Genomic DNA, 21,287 nt, shown 5'->3' on the forward strand with positions numbered 1-21,287 from the left:
ATTATTATTATTATTACTATTTAAATTTTCATTTTAAAAAGAATTGTAATTTCCTCCCCATTAGCTAGGACCAGGCCATATAATTAAATTATTGTGATTCAACAGATAGTTATTGGTCACCAAAGATGTGCAGGCAGTATCTGACCTATCTACACTGCTGTGTTCTACTCTGCGCAAGGAGTGAGCTGCTGTGTGCATTTTTCACAGTTTTATTCATTAATATTTATTGAGTGCCTGCTGTGAGCTGGCATTTTATAAGGGCCCAAAGACACAAAGGTAAATAAGCTTCCTTTCCTCAAGTTCAGTGTAAGTTCATGGAGAAGACATAAAGATAGACATAAGAGAGGAGACAGAGGTATGCAGGTGGAGCTAAGGAAACACCGTGGAGTGGCTCCCGACTCAGGCAGGTGAGGCGGTGAAGAGAAATGTGTAAGCCTTCTTCGATGAATTCCAAACTAAAAACAGGAATTAGCCTGTTAAGTAAGAGTTGATAATGACAGTAAGAGCGGGCATTCCCGTAGAGGAAGAAGCCCACGTCGTGGTATGGAAAACCTGCTCTTTTAGGGAACTTGCGGTGGATTAGAAAGAACAGAGGGTGTAAGGGAGACTAGGAAAACATGAAGCTGGAGAAGGAAGCAGAGCTCACATTACAAACAGTCTTAGGGGAAGCTCCAATACATTCGCACTTGTCTATAGAAAGAGTTTAAGGGTAACAATCTGGTTAAAAGAAAGCCCCGGAAGGTTTGTCTTGAAACCATGTGTATATGCAAAAACAATGTCTTTACACAGATTTCTACCGGAGCAGTGGAATTGATGGATTTTATACATGGCGGTTAATTAAAGAACCCCCAAATCATACCTTTGTCATCCCCATTGATGCCCTTGAGTACTATGCTAGGGGGTTGCGTTTGTCCTTAAAAAGTATGTGGGAGAGAGATCACATGTTCATAATCACTTTGGTGGAGAACACAGTCGGAGAAGGTGACAGCATTGTAAGGAAGACCAGTTGCGTGGCTAGCTACATACACCTGAAGACAAATTTAAGGGAGAGGGAGTGAGCATGAAGGAAGTGAGTGGATTCAAGAGGTTTCAAGGAGGTAGAAGCCACAGAACTTGCTGACTGACGGGGAGGGAGAGGATGAAAAACAAAGAGACCGGAATGGCTCCCAGTGCTTTGACCTGGGCTGTTAGGTTGATGGGTGCCATTTCCCGAGTACAGAAGGAAAGGGAAGTTGTGTGGGGAACAAGGATGGGTTCAGTTTTTTGAAATACTGCTTCTCAGTCACAGGCAAGTTTTGGCTTCTCGGTCATGCTCTCCTCTTCAACCGATGACACACCAAGGTGGAGAGGCACAAATGTTTTCTACCTCCTCAACTCCTCTCACTCTCTGTCTACAGGTGATAGAGAACATTGCAGCTTTCAGATTTCTGACTGTTGGGCTCACCCAACCGAGAACCCCTGAGCAACTCACATTTACCCCCCTCCATTTTCTGAGGGAAAAAAATCTCTTGTATTTATCAGAACTTAATTGTTTAATAAATTTTTTTTAATTTTTTTAATCTTTATCTTTGAGAGACAGAGAGAGAAAGTGGGGAGCAACCGAGAGAGAGGGAGACACAGGATCCAAAGCAGGCTCTAGGCTCTGAACTGTCAGCACAGAGCCCAAAGCAGGGCTGGAACTCACGATCCGTGAGTTCATGACGTGAGCCGAAGTCAGACGCTCAACCGACTGAGCCACCCAGGTGCCCCATTAATTGTTAGTAAATTAAACAATATCCAGAAATTCATTTTAAATAAAAGGCAAGCAAATTGAAAGTTAATACAGTATATTGGGATTTAGTCTATCCGTTAGTGTAGTTACCTTATCTTCCACTCACTTCCTCAGTCACCAGTATTATTCCCATTTTACAGATAGCACTTAAGTTACAGAGTCAGGATTCAGACTGGGGTCTATCACGCCCTAGGTCATGTTTTCCATACAATCTCTCCACCAAATTTCTAAAGGGCAGAGTATTTTGCCATCCCGGTCTTGTTCCTAAACCTGCTGGAATCACTTAAATTTTTGTAAGTGGGCTCAAGTCTTGTGAAGTCTGGTGGTATCAGCAGTACTGTGTCACATCTCTGGTCTGCCAGACGTTTCTTTCACAACTGGGAGGAATGCGCTTCTTATGCATCCAAACTTCTTTTTTCAACTTTCTAAGATTACTTTTCTCATTCCCTCCTTATTCAAGGAAATAAAAGGGCCTAGTAACAACTTCCTAGGGCCAAATTTGTGTAACACTAATACCCTATTTTATTGCGTCGTCCCTACATGTGATACCCTGCGCTAATCACTTTAAACACACCATCTCATTAAATGCTTACATGCCAGGTGTCATGAGCTCATCGAATAGGTGACGAAACTAAAGTCTAGCGCGGCTAAGGGACACGCCAGGGCGCACTCGGCTGGAAGGTGACGCAGTCTGCATTCAAACCAAGCTTCTCTGACTCTGTAGCCACTCATGAGGGCTACTCATAATGACTTACAACTCAGCATCATTTTTCCTCAGAAAGTACACATATACTTGAAAATATAACAAACCAGAACCTTGAAAACTTGAAAATAAAATGATGGCAGAGCCTTTCATCTTGGGTGCCAACAGTTGGTTCTCTTCAACTTGTTTGAAAAGTGCTATGAGAGATGGAAGAAAAGGAGAAGAAGAAAATGAAGGAAGGAATTGTGAAGCAGGAGTGTTCTCCTTCCCTTCTGTCAGTGTCCTCCGAGTACCTTCCTTCTCTAACTCCAAACTTCAACTCTCGCGAGACACCTGCTCTCTGTCTCCACTGCCGCACTCTTCCCCGCTACGACGGTCTCGCATTATCATTTCGTTGGATTTATGTTTGGAATAGGCTGTCTGGAAAAAAAGGATGTTTCTAGATCAAAACATATATGCCTGAAGATGAAAAGTTGCCATCTTCTGACGACAGTGCTACCAACCCGAACTGCTGGTATCTATATCCAACCAAAGCAAAGAAAACGGCAAATGGACTCACACTGGGAAGATCTGTCTTAAGGAATAATAAAATTTCCTTTAAATTTTTTTAGCAGAAATAGTTTCTGACCCCTTCAAGCTCACCCCCCCCCACCCCTGCCATGACCCCTCAGTGTGAATCCAGGCTAATGTGTTAACTAACATGAAACTAATTGAAGGGACTGGTACCACCTTTTCCTGGCAGAGTCTCATTAAAATTGAGATTCCACAAGGACTGGATGTTGTCAGGTTTTAAAGGAGTTAAACTCAGACTTGGATTCTTATAGTCTTGGTGTCAAAAATGACACCTTTATTTTAACTTTTATTTTATTTTAACTTCAGCTGCTTTTGTACTTAGAAAAATCTTCCAGTTCAAACTATTTTTCTAAATTTCTTTCTATTTTCTCACTTACTCTCACGGTCTTTCTTTTCACACATAGTGTAGATAAGAATATGAACTAAGATGTTTCTCCAAAGAACTAGTCAAATTTCCCAATACCCATTTTTCCCCCCAAATCTGATAGAATGACAGACACTTGCAGGTAGAGAGGCATAAAGACTTAGGCAAACCTAAAACTTTTGTCTTTGACTCAGCTAAGATCCAGAAAAACTTAACTGTTATATGATTTACTAATTTACATGAAGTTAGGGCTATTCGCCATGTAAACATAAAGGGTTTGCGCTAAAATATTCTTACGTCCTAAGGCAGTAGTGAACGTAAAGTGAACTTGGTAACACTAGCCAACTCACTGTCGTGAATGTAATCCAAGAACAGTCCAGATGGGCTATTGGTCATAACTTTCTAACAGTTAGCATCCTATTCAATTAAGTGCTTGTTAGGTATAGAAACAAACAAATGAGAAAAACTAGTGTTTCTCGTTTTCACGATTGTGAAATAGAAGTCAAACGTGCAAAGAGATACAGACCCTTGGAAAAACTAGTGTGCATCCAGTTCTTACAGTTAAGTAATATGAAATACATATCAGATTATCCTGTGCTCTTCTGAAAGCCAAGATAACTGGAATTAAAAGAATAAAAAGTTATGAGACTTGCTTGCACTCTTGCCTTTCTGATACATTTTTGTTTGCAAAACCATGCCTTTTACCTTGACCGCTGTGCTACCTATGGGTAGAGTTAACCTTCTGGGGTCCATGTAGAGTTTTGAGCCAGGCAGCCTGAATTCCAACCTCAGTGTCTGTGTCCCTAAGCGAGAAGAGCACGAACCTGCAGGGTCACCAGGTGGATTAAATGCATCAACATAAGCCAAACGTCTTACACTTCCTGGTACATTGTTCGTGCTCAATAAATTTCAATGATCAGAATCACCCAGAGCCTGGCACACTCTTATTTGATGTGTAACTATGTCCAACGCAATGTCATCTGCTGAGTGTGGGTGTCAGGACCCTCCTTGGAGGCTATGCTGTCCATCACTGCCCCGCTCTGCCTGTTTTCAGTGAAATTACTGCGGGCCACATGACACTGTAAAATGGCAATTATTGGGGCGCCTGGGTGGCGCAGTCGGTTAAGCGTCCGACGTCAGCCAGGTCACGATCTCGCGGTCCGGGAGTTCGAGCCCGGCGTCGGGCTCTGGGCTGACGGCTCAGAGTCTGGAGCCTGTTTCCGATTCTGTGTCTCCCTCTCTCTCTGCCCCTCCCCCGTTCATGCTCTGTCTCTCTCTGTCCCAAAAATAAATAAATGTTGAAAAAAAAAATTTAATAAAAAAAAATAAATAAAATAAAATGGCAATTATTCTAAGCAGACATTTTTTTTAACCTTTTGACATTAGAACTTCATATGAAAAACAGCTGACAAAAATAGATTTCCATCTCCCATACAGTGAGAGTAAAATAAAAATAATTCATAAAAAATTGAAAACAAACAAGAGGTTAAGATGATGACTTTTGTTGCTGGCTGTTGGGTGCAATGATAACGCACCGTTATCCTAGTAAGGATTGCTCAATCTGCCTAGAAAAGTAATCCGGATTTCTTTGCAGCAGTTTCTCGTAAAACATAAGAAAAGTCAGCAGAATCTTCCTTTGTCCTATGCTTCTTGATTCTGTTTTCGTGAACCTCAGGTCTCTTATTCACTATTTATCCAGATATTTATGCTACTAGGACAGACATATTGCAATAACTACTCTCCAGGAAGTGCTACTAACCAATGGTGTAGGTTGCAGATTTCCAACTTCTGAAATTACTGCATGGTTTATTGATTGTGTAATTCAGAATTTAGAATGTTGACTTTAAGTACACTCACCAGTACTTGTGTCGATCTTTGTCAATAAGAGTGAACTTTATCAACGCCTGAGCACACCCAACTATTCCGGCCTCAGTCTTTTTTATCTACATCAGCACCAGCAATTTTCAGCTCTCCTACTGGACCTGGAGGGATACTGATCAGTTGGAGAAACTGGGGAAGGATTAGAAGGAAATCCTAGGAAATGTACATAAAACCAGAAGCATCGTTTTATCTTTGCAGTAGCATTCCATGAGAAATTTTCTATGAGAAAAGGGCTACATTTTACCCATCAAACATGTTAGGGTGCAAAAAGGGTTGAGAACAGCTACTCCACAGTCCCACCGAGTGAGATTTCGAACCACATACCTGATCCAATCACTCACTTTATTAAAATTATTCAGAAGTTTCTTGTCACCTATAGAAAAAAATATCCAATCTGCTTAGTATAGGGTATAACAGTCCGTGACGTGCCCCCTCTCCATCTCCCAATCTCATCAACTATCATTTGCCATTTGGATTTTTATATCAGCATCATGAGGGCCATAATTCATAATGGTGAGATATAAAGAGTTTGAAAGCCAAGACCATTTGGGTGTTGTGGTCTTATACTCACAAAGAAGATATTTACAAATACAAGAAGACAAAATTCTGTTTGTGATTATTGGAATGTTTCCCAGATCTCCGGAAAATCAACCTGATCAGTTATTAGAAAGAAAAGCTGTAGGCAAACTTCTACAGAGAACACGATTAAAAATCAGACCTTTGTCCATACAGATGACCAACAGATACATGAAAAAATACTCAACACCACTCATCATCAGGGAAATACAAATCAAAACCACAGTGAGCTATCACCTCACACCTGTCAGAATGGCTAAAATCAACAATGCAAGAAACAACAGATGTTGGCGAGGATGTGGAGAAAAAAGGAACCCTCTTGCACTTTTGGTGGAAATGCAAATTGGTGCAGTCACTCTGGAAAACAGTATGAAGGTTCCTCAAAAAGTTTAAAATAGAACAACTCTGTGATGCAGTAATCACACTAGTAGGTATTTACCCAGAGAATACAAAAATACTAATTCAAAGGGATACATGTACCTCAATGTTTATAGCAGAATTATCTACAATAGCCAAATAATGGAAATAGCCCAAGTGTCTATTGGTTAATAAATAGATGAAGGAGATGTGGTATGTGTATATATACATATATACACATGTACACGTGTACATCTATATACATGTACACATGTGTATATATATAAATAGTATCTATATATATATGTATATATACACATACACACACATTCATACATATATACACAATGGAATATTATTCGGCGATGAAAAAGAATGAGATCTTGACATTTACAATGACATGGATGGAGCTAGAGAGTATGATGTTAAGCAAAAAAGTCAGTGAAAGACAGACACCACATGATTGAACTCATATGTGGGATTTAAGAAACAAAACAAATGAGCAACGGGGAAGAAAGAGAGAGAGAGGGGCAAACCAAGAAACAGACTGTTAACTATAGAGAACAAAGTTACAGTCACCAGAATGGAGGTGGGGGGCGCTGTGTTAAATAGGTGATGGGGATTAAGGAGGGTGCTTGCTGTGATGAGCACTGGGTGTTGTAGGAAGTGTTGAGTCACTATCGTGTACATCTGAAACTATGTTAACTAACTGGAATTTAAACAAAAACGTAAATAAATAAAAATGAAATCTTCGTCAAGTGCTGAGCAAATTTTTTGACACATCTCCTCAAACTCATTTCAGAAGTCCTCAGATTCAATGCAAGCTTCACCTTGTGTCTATTGCAGAATAAAACTGTGCTACATGACATGAAAACCTGATAGTAAATTTTAAAGTTTCATTCACATTCCTCATAGTTAGTCTAAGCATTTTGCAAACTTCCTCCAAAGTAAACTTGTGTAACATTCAGCAATTTTCTCTGTAATATTTCTGTTGTAACTCAAATCTCTAACTGTGTATTATGTAGGGAAGTCTCATTCTCATGGATAAATGTTTCCTTGCATTAGTTTAAATGTTTTAGAAAAGAATTATAGCAAATAAAAATTTCCATTTTCTCCTTAAGACATCATCTGAACATAGATCTTAAACATTCTCCCCACACACACAAACAAGGAGTTAACCGTGTAAGGTGATGGGTGTGTTAACTATCTTGATGGTCATTCCATGACACACACATATATCAAAGCACCACGTTGGACCCTTGAAATACATGCAACTACATTTTTCAATCATGCCTCAATTTTTAAAACTAGAAAGTGGGGGTGGCTTAGTCAGTTAAGCATCAGACTTTGGCTCGGGTCATGATCTTGTGGTTCGTGAGTTCGAGCCCTGCGTCGGGCTCTGTGCTGACAGCTCAGAGCCTGGAACCTGCTTCGGATTCTGTCTCTCCCTCTCTCTCTGCCCCTCCCCCTGCTCACACTCTCTCTCTGTCTCTCAAAAATAAATGAAATGTTTTTTAAAAATTTTAATAAAAAATAAAAGTTACGAAATAATAAAAACAGAAAAATCCATCTGTCTAAAAAAAAAAAAAAAGAGAGAGACAAAAAAATGAAAAAAAAAAAAAAAGAGTTCTGTGAGGAAATGTATCAAAGTGTCGCCAGGGCTTTGGCTTCAGTTTCTACCTACCAGATCTGATCTGACTCTGTGCTCTACCAGTGGTCAGCTTTGCAAGTCGTTAAACACCGGTAGGCTTCAGTTTTGTGTCTTTCCACAGGTAGAATGAGGATATGCAACTTCACGTTATAGAATCGATGTGAGGATTTTTAAAAATAATATTTCTAACGTCTGCATGAAATACGCACTTAATGAACAGTGGTCATTATATCATGGCTTGTACAAGTCACTTTTCTAAATAAATTTATTTATCTTGAGAGAGACAGAGACACAGAGACGGCACAAGTGGGGGAGGGGCAGAGAGGGCAAGAGAGAGAGAATCCCAAGCAGGCTCCACACTGTCAGCACAGAGCCCGACATAGGGCTCAATTCCACGAGCTGTGAGATCATGACCTGAACCAAAACCAAGAGTTGGACCTTTAACCAATGAGCCACCCAGACACCCTACACATCACGTTCTTTGTGGGCTGAAACTCATGATTTTTATTCCCCCATTGGCTCAAATGTACCAAACCCGAGCCTCAATACCCCCAGCAAATCTATTCAAGGGTCATGAAGATACTAGGATCCTGGAATCTGCACAGAAATTTCAGAAGTGCCCTCCAGGAGAGCACAAAGATTAAACGAAAACATAAGCTGGTTTGAACCGTAATTAGAATGAATTGAGTAAAATTCAAACACAGCTAAGAGAAAAGATGTTGGCAGTGAGTCCCTGGCATTTCGAAGCATAACTACTATAAGCTAAGTCGTTATTGAGATACTAGCCGACAGCTCCAGACCACTTTTGCCTCTAGTCTGGCTTCCACTCCTGCCTAGTTCCAGGTGAACATACAGATATTAGACACCTATGAAAACCTTCTGGCCCAGGGCACCTGGGCCAGTCAGTTGAGCTAGTCAGAGCTAGAGTGGCTAGTCAGTTGAGCGTCCCACTTCGACTCAGGTCATGATCTCATGGTTCGTGAGTCGGAGCCCTGAGTCAGGCTCTGTGCTGACAGCTGGGAGCCTGGAGCCTGCTTCGGATTCTCTGTCTCTCTTTCTCTCTCTCCCTCTTTGCCCCTCCTCTGCTCACTCGCTCTCTCTCAAAAATAAATAAACATAAAAAAAAAAAAAAACCCCTTCGGGCCCATGATTCTCTGCAGGGAGAGCTCTTAGTGACCTCTGTTCTGCAACCCCCCCGTCCCCAGCCATTCTTCCATTCTGTCCTTCAGCGTCCAGGCCTGACTTACCACCTGTCCTCTCCTTTTCCTTCTGGTGGTTAGAAACCCCTTGTTGAAGATGGCATCTCCTCGGTGTCTACTTGGGCCCCGTTGTTGATGCCTTGACCCTGGGCTGTCCTGTTTCTCATGAAGCAACTGCTTTATTTTTTATTTTTCTGCCTTAAAAAAAAATGTTTTCTTATTTTATTTTATTTTTTTTAATTTTTTTAACGTTTATTTATTTTTGAGACAGAGACATAGCATGAACAGGGGAGGGGCAGAGAGAGAGGGAGACACAGAATCGGAAGCAGGCTCCAGGCTCTGAGCCATCAGCCCAGAGCCCGACACGGGGCTCGAACTCCCGGACCGCGAGATCGTGACCTGAGCTGAGGTCGGACGCTTAACTGACTGAGCCACCCAGGCGCCCCATAAGTGAATGTTTTCAATGTCTCAACATCCAGTATATTTCTGTCATTATGGAAGGAACAATGGTTTTCAGTGTGGGGATTGTGCACAGACCATCGGAAGAAGGAAGTAGGGGAATGTTCTGAAGTGTCATCTCAGAGTATAGTTCCAGTTGTCAGGGAAATACCTGTTCTTCCCCAGATAGTCAGTTTACCTGAAAATAAGGGTAGAAAATATTACTTTCTATTAAAACAAACATGAATATAAAATGGAATAGAAACAAAAATTTAAACAGACTTTTGTGGGGCACCTGGGTGTCTCAGTCAGTAAGGCATCCAGCTTCAGCTCTGGTCATCATCTTGCGGTTTGTGGGTTCAAGCCCCACATTGGGCTCTATGCTTATGGCTCGGAGCCTGGAGCCCACCTAGGATTCTGTGCCTCCCTCTCTGTCTGCCCCTCCCCTCTCTCTTTCTCTCTCTCTCTCTCTCAAAAATAAATAAACATCAATCAATCAATCAATCAGGAAGACTTTTAGGATAGACTAACAACCGTTAACATATTTGTTGCTTTTAAGTTAAAGAATTCCCCACATCCCCAGGGTACATATTCACCTTATTTGTCTTCAGGGGATGATCTGGAGAGAAAGTGTCGGAAGCATTTAAATAGGGTTTCTGTTCAGTGCTGTGGACAGTCGATTGGAGCAAGTGTTTAATTTAAGCCACAAAGTTGATTTCTGTTTTGTTTTCATCAACAGTGCCAAAGGGCATAATTCAAATAAATACTGAGAAAATGCTTAATCATTTCTCCCTTTTGTTCTCCTACTCATTGTTGCCGTAATCAAACAGCATTTACTAAGCCTTCATATGTACGGTTCTGATTGAGATATGTTATTCTTGTGATAAGCATTAAATAGCATCATTTGTGAAGTGTGTGTAAAGAAATGGTTGAAGTAAAGACAATCACAATTTAATTTCCAATTAGACTAGAAATTGTTCGTAGAAGAGATGAAGAAGGCAGTATTGACCTTGAAGGAGAGAAATGTTTGAAACCTGTCACCGTGAGGGGCAGCATGCCGATGTGGCGGAGAAAGCTCAGACATTAGCCAAGAACACCAACACGAATCTGCACCCGTTCAGCGGAGACAGAAGGGAGCAAACTAGCATCTGCTGGGTATCTTGAGTCCCAGGTGCTTTCCCAGGGGGTGTGCCACTCAATCCTTACAACACGGGGAGCAGAGGGCAGTGGTGTTGATTGTGGTCTGTCCTTGGCCACGCCGTCGTTCCCAAAGCAGCTTGTGGACTCCTTGTAAAGTCAGGGACTGCACTTGCCATTGCCGCGTCTCCCCTCTGGAGTGTTGAACTGTTGTAGCAGATGTTTCACAAATGTTAGTTGCACGATTGAATTTTTACAACTCAAGATTCTAGGGTGAAAAGCCATTTGCCCAAGACTCTTCCAAATTCACAACTTAAGCCTTAGCTTTTAGCCCACAAGTAATGTGAATTAAAGGTATTCTCCAGCACTGCTCTCTTTCAAATATTTCTATTTTTTTTAATAACGAGATAAAACCAAGGCCAGGGATGTTATATTAATATTAGAATATCCAGCTGGTTTATGCTGATAAATGCCAGCATCTCCGCTCATAAGACCTGTGAATTATCATCCAATAAGTCAATGGTTAGATAAGGAGGCAAAATTGTTAAAACTTTTAAGTGATTTTTTTTCCATATCCGATGACTCTGCCATAACGTTGCCGCATAAATATCATGTCAAAATGCCACCTTCTTCAGGAGAACTTCTCTGACCATTCAATAGAGGTGACCCCGCTGGAGTCAATGGTGACATCTGATCATTTCACTATGGTGATAGCACTTAACATGTTTGAATTCCATTACTATTCACTGATTTCATAATCAGTTGAGCCACATGGTACCATGAATGTCATCCGGAGTTTGCAGAGAAGGAAACTGAGAACCCAGGAGACACAGTGAGACTCACTATGTTGGTCACACCTACAGTTAGCAGAAGCAGCATACATACCTGGTCTCAGCTCTGAGTTCTCACCCTTGATGGTACCCCAGGGGTACCCCAGATCCCCTTAATTTCTCCCCTTTTCTGCCTCTCCCCAGATCCAGTGCTCCTCTTTGCAGCATCAGGGTCCTCCAGGAAAGAGAAGACATGCCCAGCTGAGATTTTAGGAGAGTTTAGTGGACTATTATTTACGGTGCTGGGAGGCAAGTCACAGAACCAACAAGGAATTGTGAGGGACAGGCCACAGCAGGCAGCATTACCACCCTCAGTGTAAGGGCACAAAGAGAGGAAGTGTGGTTAGGGGGCCCTGAGAGAGTCGGGGGAGGGAGCAGAAAGGTTCAGAAGCTCAGAAGGAAGCTTGGATGGCAGAACCACAGGCATGGCCAGAGGGAGAGACCAAGAAGAAACACTCACATCTCCCCACCCCAACCTGTTCACAGGGAGCCTCAGTCTACAAGAGAACTAGGCCAACCCAATGGTGACTCCAAAGTGCCATTTATGGGGGCACCTGGGTGGCTCAGTCAGTTAAGTGTCCGACTCTTGAGCTCTGCTCATGTCACGATCTCACAGTTTGTGAGTTCGAGCCCCACATCAGGCTCTGCTCTGATGGTGCAGAGCCTGCTTGGGATTCTGTCTCTCCTTGTCTGTGCCCCTCCCCAACTTGTGTTCTCTCTCTCTCTCTCTGTCTCATAAATAAGCATTAAAAAATCAATTTAAAATATTTTTTAAAATAAAGTGATTTTACTCTCACGATTTTTTAACAAAGAGGTTCTGCCAGTTTAATTAGTCTTTTATTACCCAATTCATTTACATTTCTCCCTGGATCCCAAGCTTCAGAACCTGCAAGGATATTTTCCAAGTCACCAAACACGCCTGGTGACGAAACTGGCATTAGGTGCATGACCTCACAAAGGACAGTGCCTCCGGAGGAGCAAGACGAGATGGTCCCTATTTCTGTGTTAGCAGACTCTCTTCTCTGGACTCCTCCTGGTAGAGACCAGAAACATTACAAATCCAACTAGATACGTCTTTTCCTTCACACAAGATCTAGTTTTCTTCTCTGCTCGCTAAGCACATCCGTTAGATAACTGTCATTCCCAAGTACGAAGAATAATTAATTCCCAGTTAAGAAAAAAGGTTGGAGAAGCCCCTGGAAAGTCCATCTGAAGCCATCCAGAGACACTTTCTCCCTATATGGTCAGCATTCTGATGAGCTTTTCAGTAACCATTTCTGTTTTGGACCCGTCTGAAGTAGCAAAAGCGTGGATAGAATGTTCTTTAAATATGTTTTCTGGAAGAATCGACTTTTAGGCTATTTTAGTAACCCTAAAGGCTTATCATTTAGGCTAATCGTATCTCGGAGGGGGTTCAGGTACTCCCAAACCCAACAGGATAAGCCAGGGTCCCAAACTCCACAACGGGGAAGGCTTTTCCTGATAATGGATGGTTACGGGTTAGGATCAAGTGTAATCTCCCTGCTCAAAAAGGTTTTAGGAAAGTGTGTAATTTGCTATTGTATCCTGAAAGTGAGTAGAGAAGAAAAGCATGCAGCTTCCAGGCTCTCCATCAAAACCAACTTCTTTTTTTTTTTTTTTCCAGAAAAGCTTTTCTGCTTTTGTTGCAATAGCTAAAGAATACTAGAAGTTTCAGATCCCTAGAACATTTACGTAGCTCTCTGGCCTCCAGCAGTTTTGACAAGATGCACTTGAGGAAAATACCGACCCCATTCGTGACCCACAAAGGAGTCCAGCACCACATTTCTCCGTCTTCCACACCTGCATGCTTACCTGGAGCTCTCTTTGGAGGATTTGCGGGCTTCGGCTCCGTGTGTGTGTGTGTCTGTTTTCGGTATATCCCTTGGCTTCTCTGAACGGGTTTCTAAGCACCCCCCTTCCTTCCTTCCTTCCTTCCTTTCAGGTCACGGCTTTGGTTCGTCCAAGATGTCGCGCGCACAGACGTTTCCCAGCTACGCCTCGGAGCAGAGCGAAGAGACACAGCAGTCTTTGTCCCGGTCGAGCAGCTACGGATTCAGCTACAGCTCCAGCCTCATTCAATGACACTCAGAGAGCCTGCTGACCAGAGACACAGTCTGTCCGGACCTGCTTGCAGGGTCACTGCACCCTCTGCCTCCTGGAAGACCGATCGCAGTAACATTGACATGGGCCGGGTGTAGCCCAATCCCAGTGGAAGGTTAAACACTGGAGTTCTGCTTCCTTGACTCTGTGGCTAAGTCCTTTATTTATTGAATTTCTTGGCGGGGGGGGGGGGGGGGAGCGGGGGGTGGATCTATGTTTTACAAAAATAGAATCCAAATCGTCCTTTAAATAAAATTCCTGGTTCTGGCAGTAGCAGAAGCCTGGGCACCATGAGAAGTTGCCCACACTGGGTTGTACCTGGGTGGTGGGCATTACCCCTGTCCTCATGGCTCAGCCCTCCCACCTGATGACAGGGTCTGTCCCTAGACATAATGTCACCCACCACAAGCTACGTGGCTTGGAAGGTTTTGATGGGGACAAATCCAGCAAGGTCTACTAATGGCATCATAACTCTCCATATAAATAAGCCCGGTGACAATTAAGGGAAAATGAGATTTAGAACACACTGTTAAGCAGGGCCTTGTAGCTCTACTCTGTGTGTGTGTGTGTGTGTGTGTGTGCGCGTGTGCATCTGTAGACAAACATAGATATGGATATGGCTATATCCATGTATATCTAACAAGTATATATCAAATGTGTGCTGAGGGTGACAGGATATGCTCACTTACATTGTTGAAAACTGTAATTTGGTGCATTAAAATTAAGATTGTTATGTTGAATAGCTATTTTTAAAATAGTGCTGTAAAAAAAAGGCTTTTTATTAGCAAAAGTATTTACGTAGTCAAGTCTGCTCCTGTGACAAGTATAAATGGATATGTGAGAAGGAGGGACCCTGGAAAACAAAGGAAGCAGTCTAGCTGTCCCACGTGCCGTGTTACCACGCTGTCTTTCTGCCTCGTACTCCCTTGTTGTTGACGATGTTTCTCTCTCTGGCCATCCCTCTGAACTACGTGAGAAGGATTGGGTGTGATCACCTACTGGCCTCCATTTAATCTCAAGAAAAAGAAAGACTCTAAATGAGAAACTGTTCTTCAAGGAAGGGGAAAAAAAAAAAAAAAAAAATATATATATATATATATATATATATATATATATACACACACACCTAAAAAGAACTCAGCTAGTTTGCAGTCAGAAGAACAATGGGCACAGGATTATAGATATCAATTATTTAAAATTTTATAGATGCTGTTCTCAAAGAGCCATTGGTCCCTTGTAATGTGCTATGTCAGCAGAATTTGCTAGGCTTTACTTTCTTTTTAATGGACATGGGTTGGCTGGGATTATAAGAGAAAATGGAGCAAATATAATTTTTTTTTTCATCTCTGACATTAATGACAAACCTACAAGGTTTAAAGGGAACTGAAGAATTTGGCTAATTTAATTAGTGTCAACAAAGATACTTTGCCCTTAATTTTGAAGTTCACTCGAGTAAAAATAAAACTTATCCTACCTAGAAGTATCTGATGCCACATGCCTAAATGGTCAGCTTGTAAATACTCCAAGGCAAGTTTAAAGAATAGTGAGCCCAGATCATGTAAGATAAAAACTTCATTTTTTTTCCTAATGGCAAAATTCTTTAAACTGCTAAAGTTGGTCTTTTGAAGGGGTACTTGTTTTGCTGATCTGTAATAAGACTTTCTTTTTTTTTTAATCTCTCTCCGTAGCTTGAGTGCCTATTGACAACCTATTTCAGAGAATGACTATTGAATAGAAATGGTTCTAGGTCCCTCCTAGATAAATTTACACCTAGAGCAACTACCTAGACTCTGAATCTCTCAGATAAGTATGAAAACCCCATCAAGATGCTAATCATAAGAGTTAATGTGGCTGTGAAAAATAATTATCTTAAGCTTTCAGGGATAAAAAGAAAGTTACTCAAACTCTCTGCACCATGAATTTTGCTGACCCAGCAGAAAAGCAGATGATTGGCTCCTCATGCTGGTGATACAGCCTTCCCTAAAATCCCAGCTTTCGGGGTTAAGCGCCTCTGAATCACTTAGCACATGGCATTTGCTTCTGAAATGCCCTTAGTAAAACACACCAGAGCAACTCCCCGCTGAGACCATTTGAGCACAGCTCCTAGTGGTGCCACATTCAGAGCAAGCCTCTCGCCCGCTCACTCAGTTGAGCTGTTGCTTAGAGACCACAGTCACTACATGAGACTTGTGGAGAAAGGCCCTCTGGGGTCCTGGTTCATATCTCAGCTTCATTCATGTGCAAGAAGCACAGACAGGGAGTCCGGGGGTGGGGGGGATTCTGCTTATCAGATGAGTCTGCTCTTGTGTCTATTTGGTGGAAGACACAATACCTGCATGGAATTGCTTCGAGAACACCATTTCCTTGGGATCGTTACCAGTGAGCTTAACTGAGGAGATATTAAAGATCAGGCTCATCTTGGGCCAGTTCATTCTGAAAATAATGTCATCAAAAGCATGTGTGAGAGAAATCTTCTTCCCAAGCCTTTAACCCAATCGTATCACAATGAGAATAATGCTATAAAGTCTCTCACGGTACATTTCTGGAGATGTATTCTAGCATCTGTACTCCTCCATCTATACTTGTAATCATAGCTAAGTTAAAATTGCTAAATGAACAGAGAGGAGAATTTATGTTAGCCTACTGTTCTTGACATATGGCAGTGTGCATTGTAATAAAAATGACAAGCAGATAAATCCTCTACAAAAACCAAAGATGAAAGAAAAGTTACTGTACCATTCTCCTCTCCTGGAACTTCATGAAGCCAATTTCACGGGAGCAATTACAATGGTCGTAAACATGTATTCGACTCACTTGAGCTCACAGGTTTTTGACTGAAGAGGCCTCTCTACTTTGTGAGTCATTTTTCTCCCTTCAGAAATTGTATTATACCTCTCCTGTAATTGGGGTTGCTATGAACCAAAGACATCCTTTGGCTCTTTCTGAGAGCGACCCCACTGGGGTTCCAACCAGACTTAGGCACATGAATGAAGATGATCACAGTTTCCGTATCAGGTTGGAAGAGACCAGTGGTGAAGGAACTTGACACGAGTGATCGAGGCTCTTCTGAGAGCAGAGAAAGCCCGGAGGGTCCACACGGCTCATGGAAAGATGACACAGGGGGATTCAGTTTTTATGTCCCCAAGTTTTCTCCTGAAAATCTTAATTATTGCACCCATTGTATTTAAAGTGTGGAAAAGTGTAAAATAACCTTGACCCAATAGTTTACCACACTGGTGGGGGGAGGGGAGTGGGAAACACATCTTTCACTTATTCATCGAATGAGTAATAGGCACTCAGAACTAAGTTATTTATGCAGGTTGCAAATACTTATGAATCAATAAGTTCTGGCCACTGCCACAATTTGAACTTAAAGAAATAAGAAATGTGTATTTACTTATGTACTAGGGAAGATGCTGTTTGATAGAGCATGTGAAATACAGTGAAACATATTTATAAAAAATAAACCTCACTTTTTTTCACCAAGTAGTAACTAGAGTACTAATCCTAGTAGCTTGTACAATTTTTCTCTGTCTTCGTTGGGCGATTATGTTTGAAAATCATTTATCACCTATAAAGTGGTCAACCACTAATACTTTCTGTCCAATATAGAAGCAGTGGACTGATAAATAATGTTACACTGTTAATACTTTTTACAGATCCAATTTGTTTACTGCATGTGGTATCTTTAGAGTAGATATTAAAAACACATCATAAAAATTGATGTCTGCCCCTCATTCTTTGGCCAATATCTCAGAAAACTTTGTAAAAAAGCATGAGTACCCTACTCCCTAGATGATTTGAGCCACTGACTAAAATCAACCATTAATACTATGTGAAAACAAGCTAAGCAAATTATATTCTTATAAAAAATTGTAGTCCAGTTTTGATGATTATAACACAGCACAATAAAAGGGCAATATACAATCAGTGGGGCTGAGCTTTAGGCCTTGAACACGTTAGGTCTTATAACAAATATTATACTTAAAACTGCTCAAAGTGAAAATGATACATTTTTCTCCAATTCTATTAACATTTGTCGATCAATATCCTGCAATTTCAAATTACTTTATCAATCACTAACTGTACGTTACTATCCCCCAACCTTGGTCTTCTCCAAATAGATACAAATCAGTCACTAGATTTACAGTAATAATTATAATACGAGGTGATGTGCCACATGGATGAATTCCTAGCCTATGAAATGTATAGAGTGCAATTTCCCATGAAGGGGGAAGAGGAGGACAGGACCAGTTTAGGAGGGCAGCAATTTAGATAAAATTATAAAGACTCCAATGAAATGTCCAAAGTAACACTAAGACTCTACTCTCTGAACATTCTAACCCCGGTTCCATATCACAGACTTGGCCTTCTTTGACTAGCTTCACCCAGTACTGAGCATGCAATTGAAAGAGGACGTCAGTTGCACCATGTTTGAAGTGACCACAGAAAGACAACGTATAACCACCAACCATTATGCTTCCTTAGGTTTAGTGAAAATTACTGAAGGTGAAAGAATGCCTAACAAAATCCCCACACTGAGATGTCTCTTCAGTAACCTGAGGATCGTTTTTGTATGGCCAACGTCATTAGGGTTTCCAAATGAAAGTATGTTATCAGTGACACTGGCTGGGGGCTAAATATGTCTGAGGAGAGCAACATGTGTGCATTCCCCATGAATGTGTTTGAAAGATTAACCCACCCTTTTCTCCCTGAAACTACCACAGATCCTTTCTTGCTTGAGAATGTGAACCTTTGGTGTATCATTTCTACAATTATTACAACTTGTTGAGGCAGTAGCTAGTTTACAGACTCTCATGGAAGTATCATGACGTGTTGGGCACATTTTCTAGATGGGCAGGATGCTAGCTGGTTTCTGGAATCAATCATGTAGAATAAAGGTCCCAGGTTACACTCTACTCAGGAGGAAACCTGGATGTTGTCACTTATTCAAAGGCAAAGAAACAGTAGTTTTGTCCACTTCCGGGCTCCTGGTCCAGCACTGTTTCCTTGTCTCTATCTTGTCTCCCGTTTAGACATAGTGGGAGTTGAGAAATGCCACATGGCCTCTAAATAAATAGGCCCTGGAACATTAAAGTGTCTCCTCAATTGTTTCAGACGTTCCTAACCCTTCTTGGACTCATCAACAACAATGTCAATAGAGAGGCTTTATGAGGCAAATCATTAGTCTTGTAGGTCATGAATGATTGGTATAAATTCTATGACTCTTACATTGTCACCCAGTTCTTGTTGGAGATTCAAACCTATTTATTCTAAAGTGATAGCCAAAGTAAAAAAATAAATTAAGTGTATATGTTTTGTATTCCTACTAATTCATCATATTGTAATCGTGATTATTATTTCGGGGATCTTTATCTCTCTGTAGCACTTTGGCTTAATTATTTATGGCATTTGTCACAATGTTGTTAGATAACATCGGGGCTACATTTTGTTTCATGTGAACTTCAAAAATCTTCCATTCGCAATTGAAGTTGGAAAATGACTCTTTTTATAATGAAATAGCTTGCATATCAAGTTTTTCTTTATACACTTCATTAGACAACTATTTAACTGAAGTCTAGAGAAATGAGACCTAGGTTAAAATTACTAAGTAATATGAAAACCACACTTTACTCATGATTTTCATACACTTTTCCCTAGTTTGAGATTTTAATATCTTGTAAGCATTTAAAGGCGAGGGAAAGTACATCTGTAATAGAAATATTACAGCTTCCTTCTAATAATTCTGTTTAATAAGTTTATATTTTACCTTCTCTTCTATGCCTACAACACTATATCCCCTATTCTAATTTTAAAAACAATGAATAAACTTAAAATTTTTAATAGTTATTTGGGGCTAGTTTTAGTTGTTGATACAATGAACTTTTTCCATCTGTTCTTTGCTTTTAGGATGCTTTTCCACTTAAAGAGAGCATAAAACCAGCCCTTTTTGTGTGCACAGAATCGTGCATACAGTAAGGCAAGGATCTACCCTGACCTGGCAGTTGTGTGCACATTGGGATCAGATTGCTTCCCTAATACCCTCACGATCCACAACCTCTTAAGACTTGCTTATTTTGGGGAATCTGAAATTTAAAAGTCTAAATTCACTAAAATAAGGTGAATTGAGATGATGACTCAATTATTTTCTTCCAAAAGTTGCTGCAGACTTTCTCTCAAAGAAAACAATGTGAGAGGGCTCCTGGGGTGTTTCAGTATCATTAACTGTCTGCCAAGTGGACTGAAAGGCAAGGAACGTGAAGAATAAAATGACAACAGCATCTTGATGTTAAATATAAATCAAAAATTAGCATGATATAGGTCAATATGAAATAATTTGGTTAATCAAATTCAGATTTACATATCTATTGCGTAATTCAAAGAACACTGCTTATTATTATCAGCGGGTTCAGTGGGAAGAAGGCTCTAAATTTTTGTGAAGACCTGAAGTAGAGAATACGGATTCTTTCCAGTTATAACGCACTCTATATTATTTTGGTAACAGCGGGCAGTATATAAATCACAACAATGAGTCCACCTACTCCCTGACAATAAATGAGCATAAAGGCCAGTATCATCCTTACTACAGAAAACAGAACTCCCAGGACCTGCAGAGGCCCCTTGGACCTTCTCCACACAAACCCTAACACACACACACACACACACACACACACACACGCGTGCGCACACACACACACATACACACACAGGCACTTTTTTTACTTTTGACCTACTCTACATGTGCCACACTTGTTATATTTTTCCTGGATCCACCCAGAATTATCCCATCTTTTGAAATCCTTATCCTTATGAATCTTCACAATATATTAAATTATGTGTTATATGTTTTCTTTCTATAAATTCTTTTAAATTAACTTATACTGTGTGAGGTCTTATACTGTAAAGAGATGTCATTTGTCATTGATTAAATATAATGTTTATGATTATTTTGATAAAAAAATAACTTTGGACGCTTAGGCCCTTGTTAAGGAATAAAATATCCATTACAAATTTGCTTCTATTGGGAATTATATGAGTTGGCATACCTTATTTTTGGTCGCAATTTATTCCAGATAAATAATAGGTTGGGGGCGTCTGTACTTAAATACTAGTTGAGCCACCTTTGGAACAGAATGCAAAGGAATAGCTGTCCCTGAAACCTAAATGTGAATTTCTGGCAGAACAGAAAATGTTACAATAATGAGGCAATAATAAAATTAGGAAATTACATTATTTTTAAATCTGTCTGCGTGATTTTTCCCCTTGGTAAAATGAAATACATAGTTCAAGAATTACCTCCTCTGAATTCATAGTTTCTATATCTCAATCCTGAATAGACACCCCAATCAATCCTTATGAATGTCTTACTCATAATTCTAAGAAATTGACAACTGATATGGCTACAAGGAGGGTAACTTACAGTTGTGCAATATTAAAATGTCCTCCATCTCTACAAAAAACAGGTCAAAAATACTACTTTACATCACAGCTTTGCATGATTGAGATTTTAAACATCTAAATTAATGGTTTTTACCCATGTGTTACTTAATATTGTTAGCACTATAATATTATATGATTTCCTTACATTTTTATTATCATGTGATGAACTGTAACTATGTAATTAAACAGAATTTTGACAATCATAGTTTCCTAACCTTTAAAATGTCATTCCTTCATTCATTGGTT

General features: G+C 40.5%; 1 protein-coding gene across 1 annotated transcript in view; it reads left to right on the forward strand.

The window, feature by feature from the left end:
- DOK6 (docking protein 6) overlaps positions 1 to 20,834 on the forward strand; it is a 374,774-nt gene extending 353,940 nt beyond the window's left edge. The window contains exon 8 of the mRNA XM_086683202.1: positions 13,444 to 20,834. Coding sequence (XP_086539328.1) covers positions 13,444 to 13,583 — 140 coding nt within the window. The 3' untranslated portion in view covers positions 13,584 to 20,834. The remainder of the gene's footprint in view (positions 1 to 13,443) is intronic.
- The last annotated feature ends 453 nt before the right edge of the window (positions 20,835 to 21,287 follow it).

The sequence above is a fragment of the Puma concolor genome, chromosome D3 (assembly GCF_028749965.1).
Source record: "Puma concolor isolate L17-30 chromosome D3, mPumCon1.1.hap2, whole genome shotgun sequence".
In the NCBI taxonomy this organism is placed as follows: Eukaryota; Metazoa; Chordata; class Mammalia; order Carnivora; family Felidae; genus Puma; species Puma concolor.